This window comes from Pseudonaja textilis, chromosome 1 (genome assembly GCF_049901715.1).
Source record: "Pseudonaja textilis isolate UNSWEBS1 chromosome 1, rPseTex1.2, whole genome shotgun sequence".
NCBI lineage: Eukaryota > Metazoa > Chordata > Lepidosauria > Squamata > Elapidae > Pseudonaja > Pseudonaja textilis.
The window spans coordinates 52,332,007-52,358,843 of record NC_141990.1 but is presented as its reverse complement, the minus strand read 5'-3'; the positions used below and the strand labels follow the sequence as shown (position 1 = coordinate 52,358,843).

At 35.7% G+C, this 26,837-nt stretch overlaps 2 protein-coding genes across 2 annotated transcripts; one reads left to right on the top strand and one right to left on the bottom strand.

The window, feature by feature from the left end:
* The first annotated feature begins 273 nt into the window (after positions 1–273).
* SDE2 (spliceosome associated SDE2) lies at positions 274–7,610 on the top strand. The gene is made up of 8 exons (XM_026695671.2): positions 274–771; positions 1,443–1,561; positions 2,092–2,209; positions 2,978–3,089; positions 4,542–4,711; positions 5,227–5,335; positions 5,905–6,253; positions 6,815–7,610. The coding sequence occupies exons 2-8, from the start codon at positions 1,454–1,456 to the stop codon at positions 7,028–7,030; spliced, it is 1,182 nt and encodes a 393-aa protein (XP_026551456.1). The 5' UTR covers positions 274–771; positions 1,443–1,453; the 3' UTR covers positions 7,031–7,610.
* Positions 7,611–20,717: 13,107 nt separating this feature from the next.
* LEFTY2 (left-right determination factor 2) lies at positions 20,718–25,397 on the bottom strand. The gene is made up of 4 exons (XM_026695367.2): positions 24,997–25,397; positions 23,526–23,769; positions 22,237–22,476; positions 20,718–21,103 (listed from the first exon to the last, which is right to left on the bottom strand). Exons 1-4 carry the CDS (start codon positions 25,262–25,264, stop codon positions 20,764–20,766), a joined length of 1,092 nt encoding a protein of 363 aa, XP_026551152.1. The 5' UTR covers positions 25,265–25,397; the 3' UTR covers positions 20,718–20,763.
* Positions 25,398–26,837: the final 1,440 nt, after the last annotated feature.

Below are 26,837 nucleotides of genomic sequence, written 5' to 3'. Positions count from 1 at the left end.
GCAATAATTATTAAATATCATAAGCAACAGTAATATGAATAGCAGGTCGAGATTTTCAGTCGTTGTGTACACTCATAGCATTTATTTTATACATGTTTATTGTTTACTCTTGATTAGATTTGGAAGGATTAATTCTAAAATGATGTTTTCAGCATTAGAACTTCAATCTTTCCTATATTTGGCAACTAGACTGGCTGTTTTGAATAAGTGCATCATTGTTTCTTCCTACACAGTACTCAGCAATATAAGAAGTCTTCATTATGTTAAGATCAACTTTTAACTGCAGAGAGGGCACCCAGCCACACCTCGCTAAAAGTAATCATTAGCAAGTTAATCTTTTATCTGCATATTGTTCTACTGTCCTGTGAAACTGCACACTATCTGTGCCATGCTTGTTTTAAAACCCGAATGGCCAGGCTTTACATGCTCTGGATTTGCAAAGAGGAAAAATGACGGAATGAAGGAGCCTCATCTTGGCGAGCGCCGCTGTGTAATTCGAGTACACTTTCGTTACTTCTTCGTGCCTTGACGTTTAAACTGCCTCCAGGAAAGGCGGTTAGTTACCACATGCCGACAACTTCGAGTCAGCATACCATATGCATGGCCTCCAAGACGAATGCAATCATTCCTCCTGTCGCCGTTGCAACTGGCAGAGTGACACGAACAGCCTCATTCGTTATGCTACTACCGCCTGAAGAGCCCGAGAGAGGCTGCTCCCAAGCTGACATTGGCAGAAAATATGGCGTTTGCAAACCAACACAACACAATGAAGTATGTGGGCGCAAGGGCGGTGGGTAGGGAGGGACAGAGCTCTCCATTGCAGGTTTATAAATATCACAACTGTCCTAATTTTCTGCGCCTGAAACTAGGGGGGGGGGGGAATTACAAATGTCGCTACGCTGGATTGCATTTTCAATTCAGCCTCAGCTTGGTCACTTTTAAGAAGCAAAACGTCAATGACGATAACGCCACCGAGGGATTTTCCCGCCTTCTGGCTCATAAAGCAATTTCCCTGCGCTAGCAATGGAAGGGGCGACGGGAATGTAAACAGAGAAGGTTGATGAGCCGAATCTGCCAGGAAAAACCAGGCGGATAACAGCCTGTTCTGATCTCGGAAGGGCAATAACTTGAAGGGGAACGATGAAGCAAGAAAAGTGGTCGCAACCAGACGCTCTGCAGCGCCATTAACTCCCCTCACCCACGTTAGCATTCCCAACCCCCACCATCTTTATTACTCTCCTTAAGGCAGGGTCCACGGAAAGTCCCTACGCATGCGCACGTACCCCCAACGCGCTCTGTCACGTGGCGTGAGAACCTGCAAAGGAACTCTTCTGTTGGCAACATTCTAATACCCGACTTCCTGTTTACTTCGTTGACGTCACCGAGCTTTTTCCTTTCTTGCGTCTTGCCGAAAAGCAAGGACTTTGCTTGTGTCGTTACAGGAAATCAGAAAATGGTGGTGTTGGTGAGGAGTCCGTTGTCCTCGGAGCTGCAATGTCTGATGTTGCCGGCTGAAGACTGGTCGGTTGGGGATTTTCTCCGTTCCTGGTGCCAAGCGCAGGTAAATAATGAGTGTTCATATGAAAGAAGTGGATGGCGTGGGCTATACAAGAAGTGTGTGTGCCTGGGTTCTTATAATTGACATCTTTAGAATAAACAAGTTGGGAGGAGTTGTTTTGTTTTCTCTTTCGCAGGTGAAGCGGATACATAAATCACCTTTCCCGAGCCTAGTATTTATATATTTGTTTAGCAAATGAATATAGATATCCTCGATCCGTGGCGACAGTGATCCTTGCTGTTGGGACACTGGGTTTTATGGATTGTATGCTCAAACTCAAACGTTTTCTAGTGGGGTCGTTTGCCCATCTTTTTGTGATTTGTGAAGCATGGCTTTGTGAATAAATGCATTGTTCATGCTGTCCTAGGTTTTGTACGATAACCTTTCATTGTTTAGTGATTTGCCAATGTGCTGTTTAAATAACCTGTTCGAAATTAATGCAGTTTCTCTTTCCTATATAATTAAATAGGTCCTGGGATAAATATTCTAATATTTAGTATCTCTCTCCCTTTTAAAAAAAATAATTATTTTAGGGGCTTCCTCAAGATCACTTTTATGTAAAGTGTAATGGTCGATGTATTAATTCTGGAGGTGTACTACAAGATGGAGCTCTTTACAGCGTGGAACCAAGATTATGTGGTGGAAAAGGAGGTTGGTTCACTGCTAGTTTTGCATATTAAATAATTTATTGTGTTTATTTGTTTAGATGACTATCTCATGTTTCTTATAAATGACAGATAAAACAACTCATCAAATAATTGTGTGAAATAGGCTTGGCTGAAAGATAGTGCCTGACTCCAAATTATCCAGTGAAGTTCCATGATTGAGATTGAATTTGTTCATTTTAATTGTAATGCACTCGGCCCTGAAAAATATAGTAGTGGAGCCAGATTGTGGATCCACAATTAACGGCTACAGAATTGGAAACAATCCAGAACCACCAATGTATGATCTATTGTGATATATTGTACAATACATAAAGGGTGGAAGATAAACTGTATCAATGCAATGAGGGAAAAAGAAAAGTTAAAAGGGGGAGAGGGAAATATATTAACTGCCCATATTTTTATGATCTTAACAAAGAAACAGTAATTTGAGAGAATGTGACAAGAAGAAAACAAGGTGACAGTCCTGTACTGGCTATCTTGCCATTATAACTTCCCATTGTTGATTATTTTCTAGTAATTATGTACAGTTCTGAAATGTTTGGAATCATCTGAATTGGAGCTCTGGAATAGGATTAAAAGTTTTTTTTTTGTATCTTTGATTTTGTCTAAAGAAGGATTTTTGAATCTGGGTAAAACAGACTAACAACATAAAAAGGATTTATTATTGTGTTGCATCATGTTCTGATTCTTGGAGAGTCAATGTTTCTTACACTTAGATTCCTGTAACTGACCTATTTTAATTACTTCTCAGGTTTTGGATCTATGCTCCGAGCGCTTGGCGCTCAAATTGAGAAGACAACAAACCGAGAGGCTTGCAGAGATCTCAGTGGAAGGAGACTTCGAGATGTTAACCATGAAAAAGCGTGAGACATTTAACTAAGTAGAAACACATGTGTTTCGCTGTTACTATTGCATAGATTTATCAAAAATATTTTTATAATGTATCCATCCATAGATACACATCGTGCTATTGTTTGTTGGAGTAAGCAACATTATGCAGATATAAAAATGGAATAAAATACATTGAATCAAAGAAATTAAAGCACCGAGATAAGAAATGTAAATGAAATAACTCATTTACACCAATATTATTCACTAATCAGCTTCATAACTCTCTGTCCTTGCAGACTATAATTCCTTTCAACATATTGATACAACACTGTGCTTCATGCATTATATTTTGTTCTTTCAACCATGATACTGGATTTCTTTTTGAAAAACTCAGTTTACTTAATGTAATCACAGATTTTTCCTTTTCATGATTTTCCCTTTTCTTCAGCCCATTCACTTTTTCTTCCTATTCTTTTCAATTCTCATTTATTCTGTCTCTATGACCAAAGCAATTTAAAGCACTTTTGTATTCAATTCACATTTATTCGGCATCTATTCTGTCATGATCCTATCTTACCATATCATTCCCACTACATTCAACTTACTTTTGTGTCTCCTAACATAATCAAGCGTCCATATAACAAAATGGGCAGAAGCATATTTTTACATATTGGCATTTTTACTTTTTATGACAGATATTCATTGTTCACATACCAAGTGCTAGACTTTCTATTAGCACGTATTACAAAATCTTCACTTGAGTTTCCCTATTACTAAAGTATACATATTCATTTATTTGCTGTTCTTACTATTTATGTATAACTTTAAGAACCAGGTCATATCTCAGGTACATGAATTTTCATATCGGTTCTAGTTTTCAATTAGCAGCATGGAATTTACCATTTTCTATTTCTATATATTCTTGTCTATTTCAGGCTTAGCTATTCCTTTTTGTGATATTTTTTTACAATTATCTCTCTATGGTTGTTGTGTCATGAAGTTGGTGTTGACTTTTCACAGCCATTTAGATAAAATTTTCTGTGTACATTAAACAGTATGTGCCATTTTTGTAATAATCATTCTTCAAAAAAAATTTAACCTGCCTTTTTCTGGAAATATTACCATACATATGAGGCATAGGATTTAACTATGCCTCATACATACTTGTGTAGTTAAATAAGATAATACTATAAAGTAAAATAATTATTACAAATCAAATTAAAAATAACAGTGAAATGAATTAAAAAGCATTAATGTGCAGAGCAAGAGAACCCTGCATATTTCTTTTCAATACATAGATAAATAACCTGGCACCAAATTATATTCATATTGTCTCTTGTCAAGCTTCAGTAGCAAGGACTTTCCAAAGATAGATGATCTCACTCATTGTGCTGTACTGTTTGGGGTTCTTTGTTTTAGACTTTATAGTTGAATTCACCCATTGAAATAGAATTCAGTTTGATATGGCTCCTCCTTTCTTACAGGATGGCCGAATGGGTGAAACAACAAGCAGAACGGGAAGCAGACAAGGAACAAAGGCGTTTAGAAAGACTGAAGCGCAAATTGGTGGAACCGAAGCATTTTTTTACTAACCCGGATTACCAGCAGCAGTGCCATGAAATGGCAGAGAGACTTGAAGATTCTGTCTTGAAAGGTAGCGTCAAAGTAGTTTAGACTCTGTCCTGCATTGCACTTTGGGATAGTTGGGCCCTTAGATATTTTAATTAAATGCCCTATGAATAAGATATCCTAGACATTGAATATCTTATGTATTTTTCTCCTTTTGTTTTCAGGCTCTGACCTCTTGTTTTTTCTGCCTTTGATTACTTGCCTGTTTCAGTATCATCCTCTTGCATATTAAAGCAATTTGTCCAGTTTGGTATTCTCCATAGACACTGGATTTTAACTGACCTTTGCCATGAAAAGCAGTTATTAGAAAATTCAGCTTCCCTGAATAATATAATGGAAGACTGTGCACTCCCCATCCCTCAGTCATGTTTGCATTATGCAGTCAGCTGAGAGGACGATTAATAATAAATTAAGCAAACATTTGAGGAATGAAGCCAAAAAAAATCAAACATTCATATTTCCTTAAATTCCTGATTTTAATGATTTAACATCTGTGTGTCATTTAACATGCTGAAGGCTGGTTGCTTTTATTGTTTTTAGGTATGCAAGCTTCTTCCAGCACGGTGGTTTCCCCAGAAAGCAGTGAGAGTCGAAAAGGGGTGGCTGATTCTGGAACCGGACCACCATCAGAGAAGAAAAGATGTTTATGGTAAGCACCACATTTTAAAGAAGTATAACCATATGATAAAAATGGCAAGAAAAAAAAAGTTGCTTTCTTTAAAGTTGGTGGCTCTCATCTTAAAAATTATAAATGATGATCTAATGTGGAATGGGATTTTCTTGCTTCCTCTCCTTGCTAGCATATGTTATTGAAATTGAGGCAATAACTACTCTAAAGCTGTCTTCTATAGTTGTTTAGTACATTGAATTTTTCTGTTGATGTAATGTATTGCAATGAAACTAGAAGCTGGTTGTGTTCAGGAGTATTTTACTGATATATTCATTTTCAATATTGGAATTCTCAGAGATTCGATACTGGAATTATTGGAAAGAGTCTTTGGCATTCTTTTGGTGGGCAGAATGCTTTATCCTGATCATTTCAAAAAAAAATTTTTTAAATTTCATATAGTTTAAAAATTTACCACCATTGTACTTAGATGGATTTTTGGTGTTAGGATGTCTGCCCCATACATAATTATGGGGCAGATTTGTTCTTTTATATCACAGATTTTGTTTCATGCTGAAATTATATTCATGTTTTAAAATTGAATGTGACAGGTTAGGTATAGAAGGGGTGGACGATCCTAACAGTTCAGAGGATAGTAGCGATGAAGATGAATCTCCTGGGACGTCAGGAAGATGCTCCACGTCACCTGGCAGCCATATCAGTGTGACTGACAATTTAAATGAGTTTCCCAGGATTTCAGAGGACTCTGTAAATTGCAGTTCAGGCTCTGATGAGAAGTCAGAAGATCAAACAGAGAATGCTAAAAAAGATCTACTAGAAGATCCAACTTCCAGTAAAATTGTAGCCAATGAGAAACAGAAAACAGCACAGATTCTGAAAGAAGAAAAGCATACAAATGCCTCGTGTAGTGAAAAAGCTGCAAGTCAGCTTCAACATGCAGTAAGTATGGTTATTTTTTATTAAATATATAATTCTTTTTCTTCCTGAATCCATTAGATTTTTTAGAAATAGTGCATTTTGAAAACTTCATTCCATTCTGGCAATTCATTATCCATGTCATTTTACAATATTGTATCAAAGAAAGAGTAGCATTAAAGCCAAATCAAAGTACAAGTAATGTCGTTCAAAATTTAAACAATCCTATTTTCTCTTCTTCCCACAGTCTTCTCTTTTTCTTTAACAGTTTGACAATGTTTTGTAGCCATTGAGCATACATTCCTCACTGAAAGGGTTCGCCCCCCCCACCCCCAGTCTAAAATGGAGACATAAACTACTTTATCAGTATAAGAATTAACTTATTTATATTTGCTGTTTAGCCCCATATGCAAGAATATTCTAATTCACAAACTTTAAAAAAATAAGGCATATATAAGGCGTCAAAGCCATCTTGTTGCAGAAGTGGACATTGCAAAATCACTTAACATTTAATTTAGCTCTTGTTCTAAAGACCATTTTCCTCTTCTGAGATACATATTTAAAATGTATGTTTCTGATTCTTAGGATACTGCAAGAATCAATCTGATGGAATTCAATTCTGTTGCGGAACTGGAAGCCATAGGACTAGACAAACTAAAGTTTGAACTATTGGCCTTGGGACTAAAATGTGGAGGTACTTTACAGGAAAGAGCAGAACGACTTTTTTCAGTGAGAGGTTTGGCTAGAGATCAAATTGATCCTGCTTTGTTTGCTAAGCCTTCCAAAGGGAAGAAAAAATAAAAATGGCAGTATGGTTTGTTTTTATACACCAGGTTTTACAACATTTCCCTTTTTCTGCTGCTTTATAAAATATTATCTTTCAAAAGCCAATGAAATGTAGGTTTGTATATTCCTTAATGCTTTAAGAATAACTTTTGTGATAATGTGAAAGTTGGTGGACATCTATTTTTTTCAATTTGTTAGTGTTCAGTGAAAGACTAGTATATTTTATATTCATGTTTAAGTGACAAACGGAACAGTGTACATTCATTGAAAAAGTCAAAATATTTTATGAAGAACATTTTTGCAAGGCTTAAAAATTAATAAATTGTAATTGTGTTTGATAAAAATTAAATACAATATTTTAATACAGATAATCAGAATCAAACATGGACACTGTTGAATGTATTCCAATCAAGAATTAACTTTGTAACTGCTACAAGAATTCAGATGAACAGGAAAGAGTGATTGCTATCAGTCTGGTCAATTGCCCATCAGGCAGCTTCTATAGTAATAACATTCAGACCTTGAAAGTTCAGGCCTTTTTAAACTGTCAAAACTGGATTGTTCTTTTAATAAACTAAATTGGAATTATATATAAGCCCTTCTGTTTTTGTCAAATGTTAATTAGTTTGCTCATAACAAAGACTGGGCGCTTTTTGAATTATCCAAGGGTTGATTTGCTCATAACCATATAAATGTGGATTGAATTCAGATAAAAATATATAAACATCTCTCTTCTATTATCTGGTACCATATCTAAAAACCAAAACAATGCAATTAAAGGTCTTAAAATAAAACTAGGGATATCCAAGTTCATATCCCCCTTTGATGCTGACTTCAGACCAGTCGCTCACTATAAGCCCAAAGTATCTCACAGGATAATTGTTTGGAGAAAAGTGCAGGAGACCACATGTTTTATGTGGTCCATGAGCTTCTAGAAGACAGGAGGGACATAAATAAACAGGATTAAACTATATAGAACAGACAAGACAAAGTTTATTGATCTCCTCTTGCATCCTATTTTCTAATAAAGTCACATTGGTTTACAGGGGTTCTCAAATAGTTTTCCATCCAGGCATAGAACAGCTGCATCCTGATGAGGATTTTGTGCCCCAAGTCGTCAATTTGTAGTAGCCATATCAATAGGTTTTCTTCATGATAATATGTCCATAAGTGCCTTCTTGCTTTAGTTGGCCATCTGGGATGACCTTTATGCCTTGTGTAATCCCGTTGGGAACATTTTTGGCATATACTCCCTCATTTTTCCTCCTCCACCTCACAATAGTGAGGCAATATAGGGGGTGATGGAGGGGGGGATGCTCCATGTATTTATGTATGTACATATGCATGTATAGAATTCTGTTTTACATTTGCTTCTAATCAACAGTGATAAATGTTTACCATTAAGTTTATGTTTTGAGAATTGGCTGTGCAAACAACATGTGTTTCTGAAACTAATGGCTGGAAAGCTGCAGTCAGAAGGGGCCCATATGCATGTACCGTAGATAATAAACTTGCCAAGAAGAAACCAGCAATGCTTAAAATACACAAATAACCACTTGCTTTATAAGAGAAACATTAAATGCTGCTTTCTTTGAACAAAACTGATTTCCTCACAGGCTGCTAAACATGTGAATTGACCAAAATACTACTAGCAGTCTCACTCTAAAAAATGGTTTGGCACTGGAACAGTCCAGGTATGGCAATTTATAAAGGCTGTTTGGGAGCTTCTCTCCCTCATCAAAGGACAAGGTGAAGAGCTAGATCTCAGTGGCTCTCCTAAACAGCAACAGAACAGGGCCCATCCAGATCTTGGGTGGTAGGAAAGGAAATCTCATTCCAGACAGCAGGTGCTGCTACAGAGAAGGTATGCTTCCAGGGTTCGGAGAGTGGCGGTGTTTAATTAAAGGAACCCAGAGCATACCAACCATGTGGGATCATGTTGACTAGAGTGATGTTATGGGAGACAGGTGGATCTTCAAGTAACTGGGCCTTATGCTATATAAGTTATGCTTTATAGGTAACAGTTGGCACCTTGAAGTGCATCTAGAAGCAAATTGGCAACCAAGGCAGCTTGCGAAGCAGAGATGTTACATGGCATACCTCTTGATGAGAAAGGCAGAAAATAAGTTAAGTATATACATTCCTAATCATGATCATTCTAGGTCAGTTGAAACTACTGGGTGGTTTTCAAACGCAGCCCTAAGTAGAAAACATTGCAGTAGTCTAGGGTGTGAACAACTGTCTAAACATTTCCCCATTTTGGAAAGGGTCAATTGCCATACCAGATGGAGCTGTACAAAAAACTTCCTTGCCACAGCTAACACCTGCTTTTGAAGACAACCTCCACCCACCCAGATTGAAGAGGGACGTACAACTCAATCCTGGATAGAAAGATGGATAATCTCCTTATCTGAAACTTTCAAACACCCACAGCCACTCATTCTTGGTAAGATTGAGTTGGAAATTATTTCTCCCCATCCAAACCCATACAGCTTCCAGATAGAACTATTATACCACTTGTGATAAAGGTAGATCTAAAAACAATTAGAAACAGTGGAAAATATTCTTTTTCAGCAGCTTGTGCCTACTTATATATGCATTTTGATACTTCTACTTTGTATACATAAATTCAGTACACGCCTGTAGGCCCGGGAAAATCCACTCATAGGAAAAAGAGATTGGCAGTTGCTTTCCTGGAATGGAAGGTGGGAGTGCCCAGCTGTAGGAGAATCTACAGATAGTCCTTGACCTACAACAATTCATTTAATAGCCATTCAAGATTATGACAGCACTGGAAAAAATAACGACCAATTCTTATCCAACCATCACAGCATCCCTGCAGTTACATGAACAAAATCCAGGCACTTGGCAACTGACATACATTTTCCCAGGACACTTCTAACAAGCAAAGTCAATGAGAGAAGCTGGATTCACTTAATAACCATGGCAAAATGATTGTATAATTGAGCAATCAATCACATCACTTAGCAGAAGAAGTTCTGGTCTCAATTGTGATAAGTTGAGAATGATAAAGTGATTGGTGAAGGATAAAGAAAGGGAAGCTACAAGGCAAAGTAGCTGAAAGGAATAAAAACTGCAAATAAAGACTTAGGAATCACTGCATGAAAAACATAGAAGAAATAGAGTGACTGTGGTGACTCACATAGTAGTCAAGTATTAATGGAAGAAATTGTGATCTAAACACACCCAACTATGGACTGTGGCAAGGAAAAGACTATTCTCTTCCTCAGTATTTAGCTCATTTATTGTAGTATTATTGTAACCATTACAATTTTTCTTATATTCAGTCCAGATCTACCCTCCTTTGCTTTAACTGCATTAGATCAAGCTCTTTTTTTTAAATTTACCTGCCATGTGAAAGCCATTCTAACAATATTTGAAAATGTTACCATATTCCCATTCAATCTGACCTTGTCTTTCTTTAGGGGGGTTGTGAATCTATACATTTATTAGTTTGATTATGAAAATCTGGGTTTTTTTTTTTTGTTAAAAACAAATATTAACTCTGTCAATGATTCAGCTGATAATTTTTTATTTTCACCTGCATCCTAGTACTGTACACAGGTCTTAAATCTGATTTTTAAATGTGATAGCAGTTTTCTGCCATTAGAGGGCACTCAGCACCTACTGAAGCAATGAGCTGATATTTGGCTGACAACAGCTTAATCCTAACTTATTTTCAGGTATAGTTTGAAAGACTTTGTCACTTTTCCGTGACAGGAGCTGGCTATATTATGTATTTATTAACTTCCAAGTATCCCAGTGTTTTATGTGATTTACTTGCCAGTCAATCAAATAAAATAACTAAATAAATTAATTCAAACATCATCCTACTATTATTTACTCAGAGCTAAACATTTGAACTGCCTGATGAATATCATTTCCCCTTATAGAACTAAGTTTTATACAGTAAAGACCAGACAATTGCTGGTTAAGACCTATTTATTTATTTACTGCACATTTGTACTTTCATATTTCACAAATAAGCTTAGAGGCAAAGAAAAATATTCAAAGCAGAAAAATAACGTCAAACCAAAAAAAAAATTGACAACTGATAAATCTCATTTTTATCAGGTTAAATATGAGTCATTAAAAAGCAAACAAATTGATGCCCTAAAAACTAGACACATAATTTACAGAGTGTAAAGAGACATGAAATTCAACATTTCAGTCTAACCAGATCTGAAGATTAAAAGGATTTATCTTCCTCTTACAGTTTCTGTTCACTTAACAGCTCTTAAGAATGTTACAGCTGGACATGAAAAATCTAGTAACTGTAGTGGCATTTCAATTGCTAATTTTAACAGTGTGTTTATTGTTTATAATTTATTTTGAGTGTTTTAAGATTGATGTACCAATTCATCTGCTAAGACATTTAAATATCAGACCTACACAAAGAAGTAAGCCCATTCAGTAATAAATGTTATGTCTTCTACCTACTGCTAACTTCATATATACCTCAGAAACCCAGCAAGAATGTAGGAGGGATTGCTGGATTGGATGCTCCATGCAAGCACAATACAGTGGGAACAAGTGTCCTGCAATGCAAAGATTCACAAGGATTCCACATTTTTTTAGGTTTCCACTCTTTGCCTTTACCAGTTTTGAGACCACATCCTTCTTTTGAACCATTAGGTGAAGGAAGGACATTCTGTTTATTTGATATATTGGCCACCTCATGGTTGAGTTCCTACTTGGGCTGATGGTCTCAGATGTGGTGGAGTCCACAGAATTTCTTATCTTTAATAATAGAAATAGAACTTATATACCGCTTCACAATGTTTTACAACCCTCTTTAAGCAGTTTACAGAGTCAGCATATTGCCCCCAACAATCTGGGTCATTTTACCGACTTCAGAAAGATGGAAGGCTCAGTGAACTTTGAGCCTGGTGAGATTTGAACTACCAAATTGCAGGAAGCTGGCAGTCAGCAGAAGTAGTCTGCAAGACCTATTGGAAAAAGTTAAGGACAATATTCTGAAGGAGTTAGACAAAGTATATAGAGTGAGCACAAATTACGCAAGACGACATAAGCATCCAAAAGAGGTCCACATGAGATTTGCCAGAAGGAAAGTTCAAGATATTATATACAAAATTTCTAGAGAAGAAACCATTACATATAAAGGAAAAGAAATCTCGGTGCTTAAACAAATCCCAAGAAGAGTGAGAGAGCAGAGGTGAGATGATAAATTCTTGGCGAACCAATTAAACCAAAAAGGTATCATATTCAGATGGCTAATCCCAGAGGGAATGCTAATCACTTGGGAAGAAAAAAAAAGTAGACTCCCTGGAAAAAGAAAATTTCATCTTTGAAGAATTTCATCTTTCTCTGATACATGTGTGAATGACAGAATCCACCCATCAAGGATATGGCATGGATTGCTGAATTAACTATGTTGACTTTATTGGAACAAATCACATTATGACTTAATATGATATAGACATGTCAGAGCTATGTGCTTTTCTTTCTTGCTAGCGGAGAACATATTTATTTTCATTCATTCATTCATTCTATTTATATAGCTGCCCAACACAAACCAGTGATTCTGAACAGCAAACAACAATAAAAATCAATTAAAACATGATATAAAAAGAAATTAAATATAAATAGCAACCAAAAGGGATTTTGGTGTCAGCACAACCAGGAAATTGGGTCCTTCGCACATTCAAGGTCCCAGGTGAGGGCATATAGCTAGGTCTTCAAGGCCTTCCAAAAGGCCAGCAGGGTGAAATCCTAAACATAGGAGAAAGAAAGTTTCAGAGGGCAGACTCTTTAGGAGAAAAGGCAACCCTCCTGGTGTCCACCAGCTGACATTCCTTGGTTGAAAGGATCTACTAGTATATTAATTCCTAATTTGTTCTAGAGCTTAAACAACAGATATAGGGATCAAAATCTGATGAACTGTTGACCTTTATTTGGACTAGATTCTTTTTCAAAGCCTGGATTTGCAGATTCTTGCTAAAGTTTATATAAGCATAATTTATTAAATAAGCCATGTGTTCTTCTAACACAAAAAGCAATAAACTATGGTTGACCAGATATAACAATTGGCTTCATATAGTCTGCTAAACTGCAAACACTGGGATGATTCAGAGCCCAGAAAACTGAACAGAGGTCAGTTCAGGCATCTTGCTGGAGCAACAATTGTCTTCCCCTCTTTCAAGAATTTTACCACTTTCCCAGTGCTTGGAGGATTCTTGAAATCTTCCCATTTAACAGCATCATCATATGCAGGCTTTCTTGCAAATACACGTTACTATATTCAGTGGCACTCACTCACTGGTGAATGACTGCAGTCTTAATGTGTATGTGAAAACTGAAAGTGACAAATGTCAATAAAGAACCCTAAAGAGAAGGAAATGCTGTTTGATGTGCAAAGGCTCAATTAAAAAAGAAAATCGTTCTTTGCAATTCATGACATCCCAGTCAAATGGAAAAGAGATGTGTAGGAATTCTTACTAAACTCTAATAATCTTTTACTAATTGCTTTATTAGTCTATTCACTACGGCATTATACATCACTAGAACAATAATAGTTCTTCAAGCAAATCTCAATGTGCAACTGAAGGATAATAGGAATTGTAGCCCAAACAATCTGAAGGGCAAAGAATGGGTAAAACTATTAGCATACTTTTATGTATGCTAATAATGCATTTTTTTAAAAGTACTTATTGAAGAACTACAATATAAACCCCCTTTTTAACTGTTTGAAAGACAATAGTGTTTCAACTTGACAGCAAAAGATTTTCTAATCCTGAATTAAACTACATATAACATTTGCATATTTTAGTTAGAGGAACATCTTAGCTAGAACAACCATATCTTAGATGCAAAAAAATTGGGTAACTATTGAATAGGAACAAGTTATTTATTTTCAAATATCTTTGCTTCCATTTAATGGTTGCCTGAATTTTTGCAGCCCAGATTTTACAGCCCCATTTAGCAGAAATAGCAGACTGATTCTCTCAGTTATGTTAAGCCATGACTTTTGGCTTAACATACAGGAATCCAAATATTTGTTTGTAAAATATGGTTTAGCATGATTTCTAAATCATGATATTATACGTTATCCAACTAAAATAATTTTAAAAATTAATCCTGATTTAGTATATCAACTTGACCCATGAAAACAAAATAGATTAACAATGGATATTCAATTAGGAGTATTTCCAATGGGAGTCCTTAAATACCTGGAGGCAGCTGATAATTTGCTTTTTGAGGTCTTTATCTTCTGCTAACACCATAATATGTTACTCAACTAGAAAAAAAATTGAGCAGGAAAAATATAGTTTTCTCTGTGTTATTTTGTAATAGAAAATCATGTCTCCTTTGATCAAAGCAATACCAGCATACAAACCTTTCAGACATGTTCAGGTAGGAATTTTGTAATTATTTTTCTTCCATGAGGGTGTTCTAGCTACTTCTAAGATACATTTCAAGACGGTATTTTGAAAAATCTAATAACATTCCTTTAAAAATAAATGCACATCCTGAAGTGGGTCCAATTACACATCTTTTGTTTGCCCTGTTCTTTTGCCAGAACCCCAGCTGGTTTAAACAGAAGCCAAATGGAGCCACCCTGATTTCCATTTTTGTTGGGATGTGGATTCAGCATTTGTTTTGTGCTCAAACTACTTATTAGAGCCACTGCTGGAAAGCAGGGTGCCAGACGGGGCTGGAAGGCTTTGTCAAAGGAAGAGAAATGGGTTGGGACAACTTTGATAGGAAAAACCTGACATCCACCTCCTTAAAGAAAGATTAAGGCTTTTGGCAGAAGGGTGAGAACTTTGAAAAGGTAAATTAGCAATCCACCTCACAATTGGAGGTAACTCAAGGACAGTAATATGCTTCATACCCTTCATTCCCATTTCTTCATTATATTGAAGAAGAAAAAAGAATAAAGAATAATAAGTCAAAGGCCAGAAACAAATAGCTATGCCAGTCCTAAAGGGTGTTAAGCAGTTAAAAAATATATGTGGCTTTGTTGCTTGTATTGTTGTGTTAAGTTGTTATTTAGTATTGTAACAATGATGTGAAAAGAAACTCTTATTCCGTCCAACCCTGCTACTGTTTCCTAAAATGCTCACAGTGCTATAAATCATTGGGTGTATAAATGGAAAGACTGTTTTTTAAATACATATAGTTTTAGAAATAACATATAGAAAACTATATGGTTTGCTAACCTGCTATACTCTTAGACATAAAGAGTAACAACTCCATATATCTGATCATTAAAGGAGATGTAGGTCAGGCTAGCTGCCTGGTACCCTCTAAATGTGTATGGGCTACAATTCTGAGAATTACAAACTAGCAATATCTTTCTAGTTTAAGAATTGTAGTTTCGAAACTATAGGATATATTTATACACACTGATTACATTTACTAGTATCACCCTCAGTTCCCTGGAATGTTAATCCATATAGTCAAAATACTGTAGTTTCTTCTTTACATAGAAAGGAATAAATAGTAGGAAGGAGTAAGAATGGGATGGAATATTCTGAAAAGGAATATCTATTGGCTGTAGCAGTTCTGCAGTTCCCTGTGCCAGTTTTTGATATCAAACCCCAGAGTTTATTTCTAGAATGTTCCCTTTCCTTCAGAAATTCAGAACAGTATACAAGGTTTCTTTTGCACATTTCACTCTCACAGTCACCTTATTAAGAGAGTGTGACTGAATTCAAAACAACTGGTTGAGTGGGCAGTTGGTGACATTAGTTTCTGGAGATTTACTCCTGGATTTTAAACTGCTGCTATAGTGGCTGGAATGCCATGTTTTCTGAAGTTATAGAGGTAGTTTGCTAGATTTCAAGGCAGCTTTCTGATTAGGAGATCACAACTTAGGGCCTAGTGCATTATCTGAATGAAGACAATTGTGACTTATTCAAGAAACTATGGTTAACAAACTAAATTTGTCAGCCTGCCCAATGTGGATCAGATTTCTCCAGTTGTCTGCTCTCCAGTTGGTACTATGTTGTGAATTTTGGGAGTAGTAACTCTGGCACATTTCCATTACTCCTTCCTATGTATAGAAGGAATTATTCTGACCATATGGATTAACATTCAAGGGAACTGAGGCTGGAGAACATCAAATTGAGGTCAAGCATACTATGAATGTGGAAGCTTTATTATCTTGTTTATTATTTGTCATACTCAGCTGTATTCAGATAGTCATAGTAAAAAATATGGTAGGTTATGAATCAGTCCCAAACAGGAGTTTAATATTGTCCTTTTCAACCCCAATTTTTAAAGTTTTATAAACATTATATACTTTTCACTAAAAGGAAAACCCTCATAATTATCTTCAGTCATAAAATGAACAGCAGTTCAGCAAATGCTCAGTTCCATTTTCACTGTAACCAAATTTTGTAACTTAATATTTCAGATAGGTGAGGAGATATATTTCTAGTCCAGCTTTTTAAAAATATATTAATGTTGGAACTTCAGTTATACAGATTAATTTTTGAGGCAAACTGAAAATGCAGTTGAATTTTAGACATATAAATAAAGCAAGACAATCCCCAAATTTATCATGTCGCTTCACTTCTGATTGTGATAATTCATGTTGGCTTTAAAGGACAAGAGCACTCAATACTACTCATAGACTATTCAAATATCAACTACCTCTTTCCCCCACCTCTTCCCATTTCCTTCAAAGCTGTCTTGACTGATGAAAAGATTTTGAAATTCTATTTCTATTGTCATAATAAATGGATTATTTCAGTAAGGATCTTTTGTCTGATGATCAACATAGTTATATGTTTTCATAGTTTTCATAGTTTTGATTACTGATACTCTGGGTATGCTGCCCAGAGTTATATTTGAGTTGAATGGCCATATAAATACTTTAAATAAACATACAAAGCTGTTGTTCTTGAGACATTTTCATGTGACTCTGTTTACTTCCTGAGTTGCTTTTCTGCTAGAACTTGCTATAATGATCTACCATTGTAAAATTACTTTATTATTAAATAGTAATTCTTTAGATGCTTATGAAAGATAGAAATAAAAAGCCCCTTTGTGTTGATTTTATATTTTATTTATATCATCTCACATATGTACAAATTAAGAAAAAAATCATCAAACATAATTTGTATATTAAAATTAATACTACCATCAAAAACATGCTTAAGCAAATATTTTTTCACACAAGTCTCACTTATAGGATTTATGGTTCTGTGCTTAGTTATTAAGCATCTGGGCTGTGCAGTCCAACAATAATTCAGAAATACTCAAGACCTCAAGAGACCATAGCTCTGCTATTCATTAAAGTAGCATAACTGTTTCAACCTCCTGTGCAGGCCCTAAAAAAGGGACTGCTACTATAATGAGTTCTCTCTTACTATAATCTCTTAAAATCATCTGCACATTTATTTTCAGCCTCACAGAAAAAAGTTGGGCTGCTTTAATGAATAGCAGAGAGGCAGTGTGCTTTTGAAAAATTGGAGACATTTTTCTTTTTAAAGAAATGCTTTGCCAACATAACACATATTAGTTTCTGACACATACATGAATTCTGCATTATTTACCGATAAGTGCTTTTTATTATAGTTACTGATTGTGAATCAGATAGAAAATTCAGCTCTCTGTTCAACCATGATTTGTAGTTAATTATATCTCATACTGAGCATATCTTTGGCCTCACTTAGCCAACATTGAGTAGTGTTGTCTCATTGACTATATTCAGAAAAAGGTAATCAAAGATTTAACTCTTCCTATAAAATCAGTTGGACTTTAAATACTAGATGCTGTAACTACTGAAGTCTGTCCATGACATTTATTTAATTAAAGAAATGTATATGGATATACAATAAAAATATAAAACAAAGACTATTAAAATGAATAATAATAATAAAAATAAACTTCTATTTAAAGAGAGATGTTTCGTAATGAAGAAGACATTATGGGATGCTACCCAATGAAACTGAGTAGCCTGATGTAGGTAGTCTCTTACTGCAAGTCAGCTAGGTGTCGAAAGAACCTTAACTCAGTGCAACAGGAAGAAGGGAGGAAGAAATTGTCTAAAATAGCTTCAACAAGACATTTGTGTGTTTTGCGTATGTGTATGTGGAATCAAATATAGGAGATTAATGGAATCCAACAAATTTGGATTGTGGGTGGCTATTGTGTTTTGCCCAATGGGACTGGACTGAGCGAAGTTCTAGTAAAAAATGTGACAAGTAGTGAAGTGTGTTATTGTAAGAATCATGAAGCAAATAATAGCAACTGGACTACCCCAGAAGTTATGTATAGGGAATGTGAAAAATATGCCTATACTAGCCTCCCCACTAGGTGGTTTGGACCCGGTGTAACGAGATTCATAAAGCAACATAGGGGAATCTCTATGGAAGGAATGAATTCAGGCTTGGAAAGCAAAGAGCCCTTGAATCCCTAGATACCAGTGATGCCCCAATACTTGAAACTCTAAAAGGGCCTACACATAGGTGGAGGGTGGCACTCTGGGAGCTAATGGACATACAATTAAATTTGACTTCAAACTGTGGTAGAAACCCCCTTAAAAGAGGTGACTGCAGTCTTGGGAACCTAGCAAAAGAGAAGTGTGGAAAAAACATTGTGCAAAACAAGCTAGCCCTAATAAAAGTTTTGGAGCATAGCAAATTGGGTTGGTGAAGGGTTCAACAAAGTCTGCTGTATTAGGATTCTGGGTTGTAATGTTTCTCTCCTGTTTGATTCCCTTTATAAGAGATGTCGTACTATCAAAGTTTAAAAGAATCAAAAGTAATAAAAGGAATTAGGTATCTCCTTTTGAAATGATGTTTTAAAGACCCCCTGTCATAAGTACTATATTGAGAAATAATATAGGGGATTTAAGTCAATTGGGGGATTCATGGGTGAGTCTAATGAGTGGTACGTTTGAAGAAGCGCCCCCTATAACTGCCCTACCAGCAATGGGCAGGCAACATATGGGGCAGAAGAGGCCTTACTGGTGTCACTCTGGAAGCTGACCCTCTACGTATGGCTGAAAATAAGAACAAGTAAAACAGATGTTAATGTGTTAGGGATAGAGTGTGTGGTGGAAGGATATATTCTTTTGAATCCTTTTAAAGGATTTTATGTATCAAAAAGGGGGTTAGACTAGATGACCTAGAGGGGTCTCAAATTTTAAAAGCTGATATGTTTAAAGTGCTTATCTGAGTTGAAGAAACCACAACATGCTCTTTGCTCAGTTGCCTAGCTAAGAGTTTCCTGTTCAGTGTGGTCAAACTTCCCTGTCTCAATAGAATACCTAAACTGCAAATATGCTTCCAAGGGAAACAAACTATAAATTGTATTGTTTAAAGAAAGTTCGTTTTTCCAACTTCGACTCATCTGAGAAGGATTTGTAATTGCCTACTTTTGCAAAAGCATTAATCTTGTCGTGCCTAACATTATTATAGCAAGGACTAATCTAAGACATCATAAAAGTGAGACTTAATTGTTAAATAAAGTCTCAAAAGTGGGGAATAAGGCAGGACATGAAAATATATTAATTTTAGAGAAATAATGATACAAGTTTTATAGATAGTGAAATATGTGGTATTAGCAAGAAAAAGAACAAGGAACTGTGAAATGTCAAACCACAAGGATCATCTATCGGTCACAAAGTCATATTTGCCAAGATACCTTGTCTCGCTTGTAACAAAACCACAAGCTAGGGAGTTTAGCAAGATAGGTTTGTGACATCCAGCCATCCTAGCCTAGCAACAGGGGATGGGAAAAGCTGTGTTTAAAGTAACCAAGGAATGACAAGTTATATTTCTTTGTTTTGCCTCTTCTGAAGAAGCATGTAGGCATGTGCTGTTCAATAAGAAAGTTGTTCAGAAGTGACTCTCACTAAAATACTCTGAACCTGTTTGTGCATAAAAAACCAACTTATTTTTGGATTCCAAGGTCTGAGTCTCGTAATTTCCTGCAACTATATTAATGGGATAAAAATCATACTGTATATAGGACATTCTTGTAAAACAGGTAAATTTGTCTTCTGGTACTTAGGATCTGATCTTTTCTAACAAAGATCCTTTAGGAGATTAAAAAATTAGTCTGGTGGGGGAGTAGACACTTGCACTTGCTAATACAAATGCAAAAACTATAAAGTAAAAGATCCATCTGTCTTCTAATCTTGTCCCAACAGTTTTACGTTAGCATTAATAATCTGCTCTGCAACCGGCCAGCAGTTCTCCCTAGAAAACTGTAGCCTCTGTCAAAATTCAGTTAAAATTTACCTTCTTCTGAATACTGTTATTTGGTGGATTTAAACCAATCTGAAGTTGAACCAATTTTGATAGCAGCTGCAACTGTATTTACTGTACACCTTGTTTGCTTCTTTGTATCAGCCATCTAAGGAGCAATTCTGAAGGAGCCTAAAGATCAATAACTTAGGAAGAGCTCCGCTTGAATATTTCCATCTTTTACATTCCATTAAACTCTGATCAGGCAAAGCTTTTGTTTAATTTTCCTTCTCCCCAGTTCCATTCACTTTTTCTAGCATCTTGTCTCATGAAGAAATTTGAAGATCTTAGAAGGGTTTATATTTTTGAACTTGCCTAATCCAAGCGTTGCCCTGCCCCCCCAAAGATTTTGGAATTGTGCAATGAATGTGTCCACAAAATTAGCAGCTAGCTTCAATATGCCACACGTGGTTTGGATTCTGAGCAATACGTATTGTGGTTGCAGTTACTGTGCTGAAGCAGAAAAATATTTCCTTGTAATGGACCAGTTGTGAACATTTATTAGATCACCGCTATATTGTTCATTATACAGCCACATTTTTCTACAATCATATTAGGAAACTCTGCCACTTCAATTTCTGTGTAGTTTCCCTTTTTGACAAGATACATCATGGGAAGAGGAGAACTCTCCACTACAGCACAGGATCTCTCTCCATAGCCAAAATGATGCAGCAAATTCTTTGGCTGCCAGCAGCTGCCCATACAATGGTAAGCTTGATAGCCAGCTGGCTCAATAATCCAGTACTGAGTCCAAGTCAACTCACGGAAATTGATATAATGTTCTTCCCGGCAGCAGGTAGACCTCTCTATCATGCTTCCTTCTCCACAGTCCCCAGGTCCTCTGTTAAAAAAGCAGAATCAATATTCATCTAAGATGTAGGGTGAGAACTGGACCCACATGCTGAAAGTTTTCAGCAAGAAACAGACACATACAAAACTTTAGGCAAGAACAAAAATATGTCTTTGATTGTTTTAATGATGCTGTCTGTTTATTAATTACATGCTCAACTCTCTTGGCTTTTCTCTCACACACTACTTCAACATCTTCCATTTTTTTCCTTTAACAGTTGTCCGAAAGATGCTTTTTCAGGGGGCAATTGGACGTTCTTGTTTTTTTCTTTGAAGATGCTTTTTTCTTTGAATCCTTCAATTCCCCACTGTCCTGTGAGAGCTGAAGAAGCTTCTTGGATGAGAAATGAAATATCTTTTTAAAAAAACAACCAAGAAAGTCCAGTTGCCTCCTGAAAAAGCACCTTGGGATCTCAGTCATCCAAGTCATGACTGAGAGGACAGAAACCTCTCAGTCATGACTTGGATGACTGAGACTACAGACTTTCCTCTAACAGTTATGTCAGGTAGATTATAATGACTCATCTAACATTACCTGACTTACTTCTTGATGAGCAAGGATTTGTACTATAAGCCACTCTATATTCTGTATCACATTCATTTGTGTATGTGTGTGTGTATGTGTATACATAAATTTACTACATATCTGTAGCAATTATAAAGTATAGTCCTCTCTGATAAGGTGTTGTTTTAATTAATCAAAGGCAGACTAATTCCAGATTTTCCCCCCACTAGCAGAAGCACTCCCAGATATGGTCTGCTAAAGTATTACTGTTCATGTAAAGTGTTTTGTACTAGTTGTGAAATGAGAAATGATTTGTATGTCACTCTATGCATATTTATTCAGAAGTAAGCAAGGAAAAATTCAAGGCCTGCCAACTTTCTTGAGAGTCTTGTTGAACATGGAATTATTTGCAATTGAACAAGGTAAAGGACATACTAGGTAAAGGACATAGTAAACAGCCACTATCTTGAATAAACTAAGTCAAAATCCAGTTGACTTTAGCTTCAAGTAAACATCATTCAGTATAGGTTGGAAGCTGCCAAATTTTGCCTTGGATTTTTTTAAATCATGAAAGACAGAAATGAAACATTGTCATTATGCAGAAATATCATGATATTTACCCATATTCTTCCAAGTTAAGAGTGTAAAGGACCAACTCTGGTTTGCCTAGTGTCTTGTCTGAAGGATCCTGTGATGTAAAACGCACAACTTTGGCCATTTCAGAGGCATAGCTGCCCAATCTTTCTCCTTCAATCCAAATCTCCAGAAACATTGGTCCAGAGGCTTTTGTTTTCAGCCAGAAATGTACAGCCTGAGTAACATCAAAATTCCTCCAGCCAGACTCCATAATGGGAACTAATCTAAAGTTTAAAAAGCATGAAATACTTAGCTTAGCTGAGCTTAGATTTTTTTGGTTAATGCACGCTTACTATGAGTAGAAGGAGAAGATGAAAATACTAACAACAATAGCTTCTAACATAGGCTTTTACTCTAATTTCCTTTTTCTAGAAAATATAAAAAAATAACATTTGAACAGAATAAAAATATACTATATTCAAACAAATTATGGGCAAAATGCATAAATGGCACAGAAATAAACGAATGAAAAGTAGAAGAGTTATTAAATTAATGCTACAATACACAAAATAGTATAAAACAAAGAAGAATCTGGTTCTTATTGTTTCCTGCTACCAATTAAATACAACAGATAAATCCAAAATGTAAGATATATTGATTTAGACTGGGAATAAAATATTTCTGTGATCCTAAATTTTCATGTTTTTATAAATCATGTGAGACTATCTGAAAACCATTGAATATCTACATAGGCAAATACCTTATTTTATGGCTGTTATATCCAAACTGCAAAACCTGGATTACCCTTAGATGGCACCAAGGAGACACAGAAAATTTTAACTCTTTGCTACCACTGAGTAGTTATTTTGATCTCTGAAGTCCAGAAATAGTAGCTATGCCTTATTTAGAATCTATTTTGTGTGGCTACCCCAATATTGTGGGCTGATGCTCTTGAGTTTGAGACCCCAGCTTAATCTATGTTTCAATGTTTATCATCATTTCTCAGGAGAACAAGTGGCTGCATTCAAATATCAGATTGAATCATGGTATTATGACTTACACAACGTAGATGCATACATTGCTACAAACTGTAAACTATTATTTATTAACAACAGTGACAGAATTCACACATACTTAACATTAAGTCAAACACAGCATTTGAACAGGGTTATATATTATTAAGTTCTTAGAAAGTACTAAAAAAAATGAATTGCAGAAACATTGTTTAAGTTATATAATGTTGATTATACAATTTTAAACTGGCTACACTGGAGACAAAATAACCTTCCCATGCTGCAAAATACTATTTGAGACTGTGGACTCTCTTTCATACCTGGAATCAATTAAAGAGGTCCGATTAGTGCCATTATCTTGAGGTTGCACCCAGTACACTGTTACCCTTGCATTCATGACTGGTCTTTGTGCCTGCCTGCTGGGCAGATGTTTCTTCTCCAGGGGCTTTTTGAAAAGCTTCAGTTCAGCCATGGTGACTTCACTGTTTTCTGGAATCCTGCCTTCCATGTCAAAGATCAGGTTCTGACGGGTGGTATCTGAATAGAGAATGTCTCCTGAGATATCTTTGTGGGTGGAAACAAAAGGAACATTTTAAATCATTATTTCCAACTGCCATGTCCTACATACAAGAATTATACAGGACATACAAGACATTCCTTATTTCTCTGGAAGAGTGATGTTTCAATTATCTGGTAGAGATTGTACTGTATAATCCAGCATATCTGGAGGACATAAGATTATCAAAGGCTGTTTTAAATAATAACAACATGAAATGGAGAACTTATTGAAATCCTAGAAGACAGACATCCAATTCCTTCTATTTTTTATTACCAACTTGCACTTATCAAACCTTCCTTACATAAACACAGTATAACAATTTGAAATAATGATTAGTAAGGCATACCTTAACCACACATATTTAATTCAATGAAAAGCTTTATGGTATTTGCTCATGACAATGTTTTCTACTAGTAACATCTTACATAAACAACAAATAGAGGTCGCATACTGTTATCTGGTAGGCATATATTTAGAGAAGATAAATGTACTCATGAATTTCTTTCCGCAACCTGGTACCCTCCAGATATGTTGGGGAAAGACTTTCCAGACAGCATAATCGTTTTAAAAAATGCTTTAATGATCAATAGCTTTCCCCCCAAAATACATCATGTATTTTCAATGCTTTAAAAATAATACATGTATAACTTTCAGAGCAAATTTTAAATGTTTATCTCTTTTCCTTTATCAACATTTCTCATTGTTTGAGTCACCAAAAATTATTTATGTAGTGAGAGCCATAACATGGGACTTTCCTTCATTTGCTTTTAAATAACAATTACATAGTTTCTTATAATGTTTTTATATTCAACATGTTCTTAAAAGCAGCGATTAGTCTCATTTAGAGAAAATGTGCTAAAACAGCAAATATTTTTTCTCAGTAATCACATTTAAGATTGTGTTACAGTAAACAGAGGCAGTGTATTCAGTATTTGCAAGGAAAGTAACGTAACTTTATGAACAATACTACAGTATAGTATTTACGTTATCATCTTTACAACTGGCTAAACCCTACCTCATCTCTCCTTTATGAGAAATGAATTGGATTTCCTGAGAAATCCTGAACTTAAATTTAATTGTTGCAGATATTTTAGCTTAAAATATTTTAGAAATCCTGTCTTCCTGTGGTTTGGGTTAAATCTGTTAAGCAGTTGGCATTAATGAAGTTTCAGGTTTAAAAAGGGGATGGAGAATTTGCTTTTAGCTTCATGTAAATATGAAACCAAGTTTACCTGCGTTGCCTGGAACTCCTCTCAAGATTCCAGCTAAACTTGGCAATGCTCTTCGTTTCACTCTGTGCCGCTCCAGCATGGACATGTATTTATTCCTTATATTCTCTGGAATCACTAGATTTTCCAGGTCAGTCATCTGGAGAGCAGGGACATCTGGAAGTTTCAGTTTCTCCAGCAATATTTGCTTGAGTCCTTTCTCACTAAATCCAGCAGAGGTGGCAGCTAGGAACAGGGCAGAGGTTAAGGCCCAGCTAAGACTCACAGCCATCCTTTGTTAATCAATCAAACAGGGAAAGATTCTCTAAATCTCTCCTTTCTCAGCACAAGTTTTGCTTGGTAGAGAAGAGATTGTGCTCTGAAACTGCAGGCTGCCCGAATGGGAAGGATGCCTTTTATATAGTGAGTGAGATATCGCTGGCATAACAAATTCCACAAGCTGAAGTGAGGCAGAGGAAATGGAAGTGTTACATCCCCTTGGATACATCCAAGCCATGGTCACACTTCCCAAGTTTAAGCAATAAGATGAGAATATTGAGAAGCTTAGTGTTCTTACTTCATTTATATTTTCCTTCTTAGGTAGCCCCATTCCAGAAAATATATCTATACAATGGGAATTACGTTACTCGAAGAGCCTTTTGTTTTTGGAATAAACACATGGATTTGCAGGATGGCAGAGGAAGTATAATTTAGCCACCATTTAGAGGAGCAGCACACTAATTATATACCTCATATAATTTTGTCTATTATTAGATCCTATTCCATCAACTGCAGATTGTTGTGAAATCAAATGGAAATGCAAATTCCATATCTATTAAACTTTGGGCATAAACTATGGCACACGCACAACACACACACACACACACACACACACACATATATATGAGATATATATTAAAATAAAGTTTTCCAAAATAATCTCTTTGATACTAGGGTGTGACTATATATAGACTGTTATTTTGTTGTTAGGTGTATGAATTGTAAATAACATTGTACTTAATTGTGCCCTAGCATAATACTTTTTAATTTCTAAAGCCTAAAAATATATAGACCAAACCTTTTGAATGTGTATTTGTATTTTTTATTATGGTTTCCTCTAACTTTAAGTATATTATATATACTTAAAAGCATGTTTGTTCTATTTTGCAGTTGTAATTTGTTGTTCCATAAAACTCAAGCTTGTAAAATTGTATTATTGCAGTAAGGCCAAGCACTACAGAATTACAAAAACAAAAAGTAGAGGCCTCCCCTTTTCTACTTTTTCACTTTAGGAAAACTTACCTTTTTGTCTTTATATTGACATTTCTAGTTATTTGCTGTCTCCAACTTTAATGCATTGAAAAATAATAAGAACAATTTCACATGAAAAGCTACTATAACATTTTGTTCCTGCACATGTACTATAGATCAAAAGTCATCAAGCATGGCCTAGGGTAACTGTTACCTCTCCATATTTTTTTCCAATAACCAGAGATTACCTTAAGTACAACAAATTTCTCTACTCCTTTTTAAAAATCATCCAACTTTGTGACTATCTCATCTTGCATCTAATTGTGTAAAAAAGCATGGCCACTTTAAAGTTTCAGAAAATTATTACATTTGATATTTGATCCTTGGATAGACTACTGTAGATACAATGATTGTTGTGACTTATGATAGACCAGAAGCCATTGTGGACTTTCTGCAAGTGAAATACAATAAATAGATTGCTAACAAGGGGTTTAGAAGTTTAATTTACAGTAGCTGTTGGTTTTTAACCTGTTAACTATGTTTTCATAGACTAGACAGATGTCAGGCTAAGTGGCTTGGGTAAATAGCGTTATAGAAATTTACAAATTGTGTGC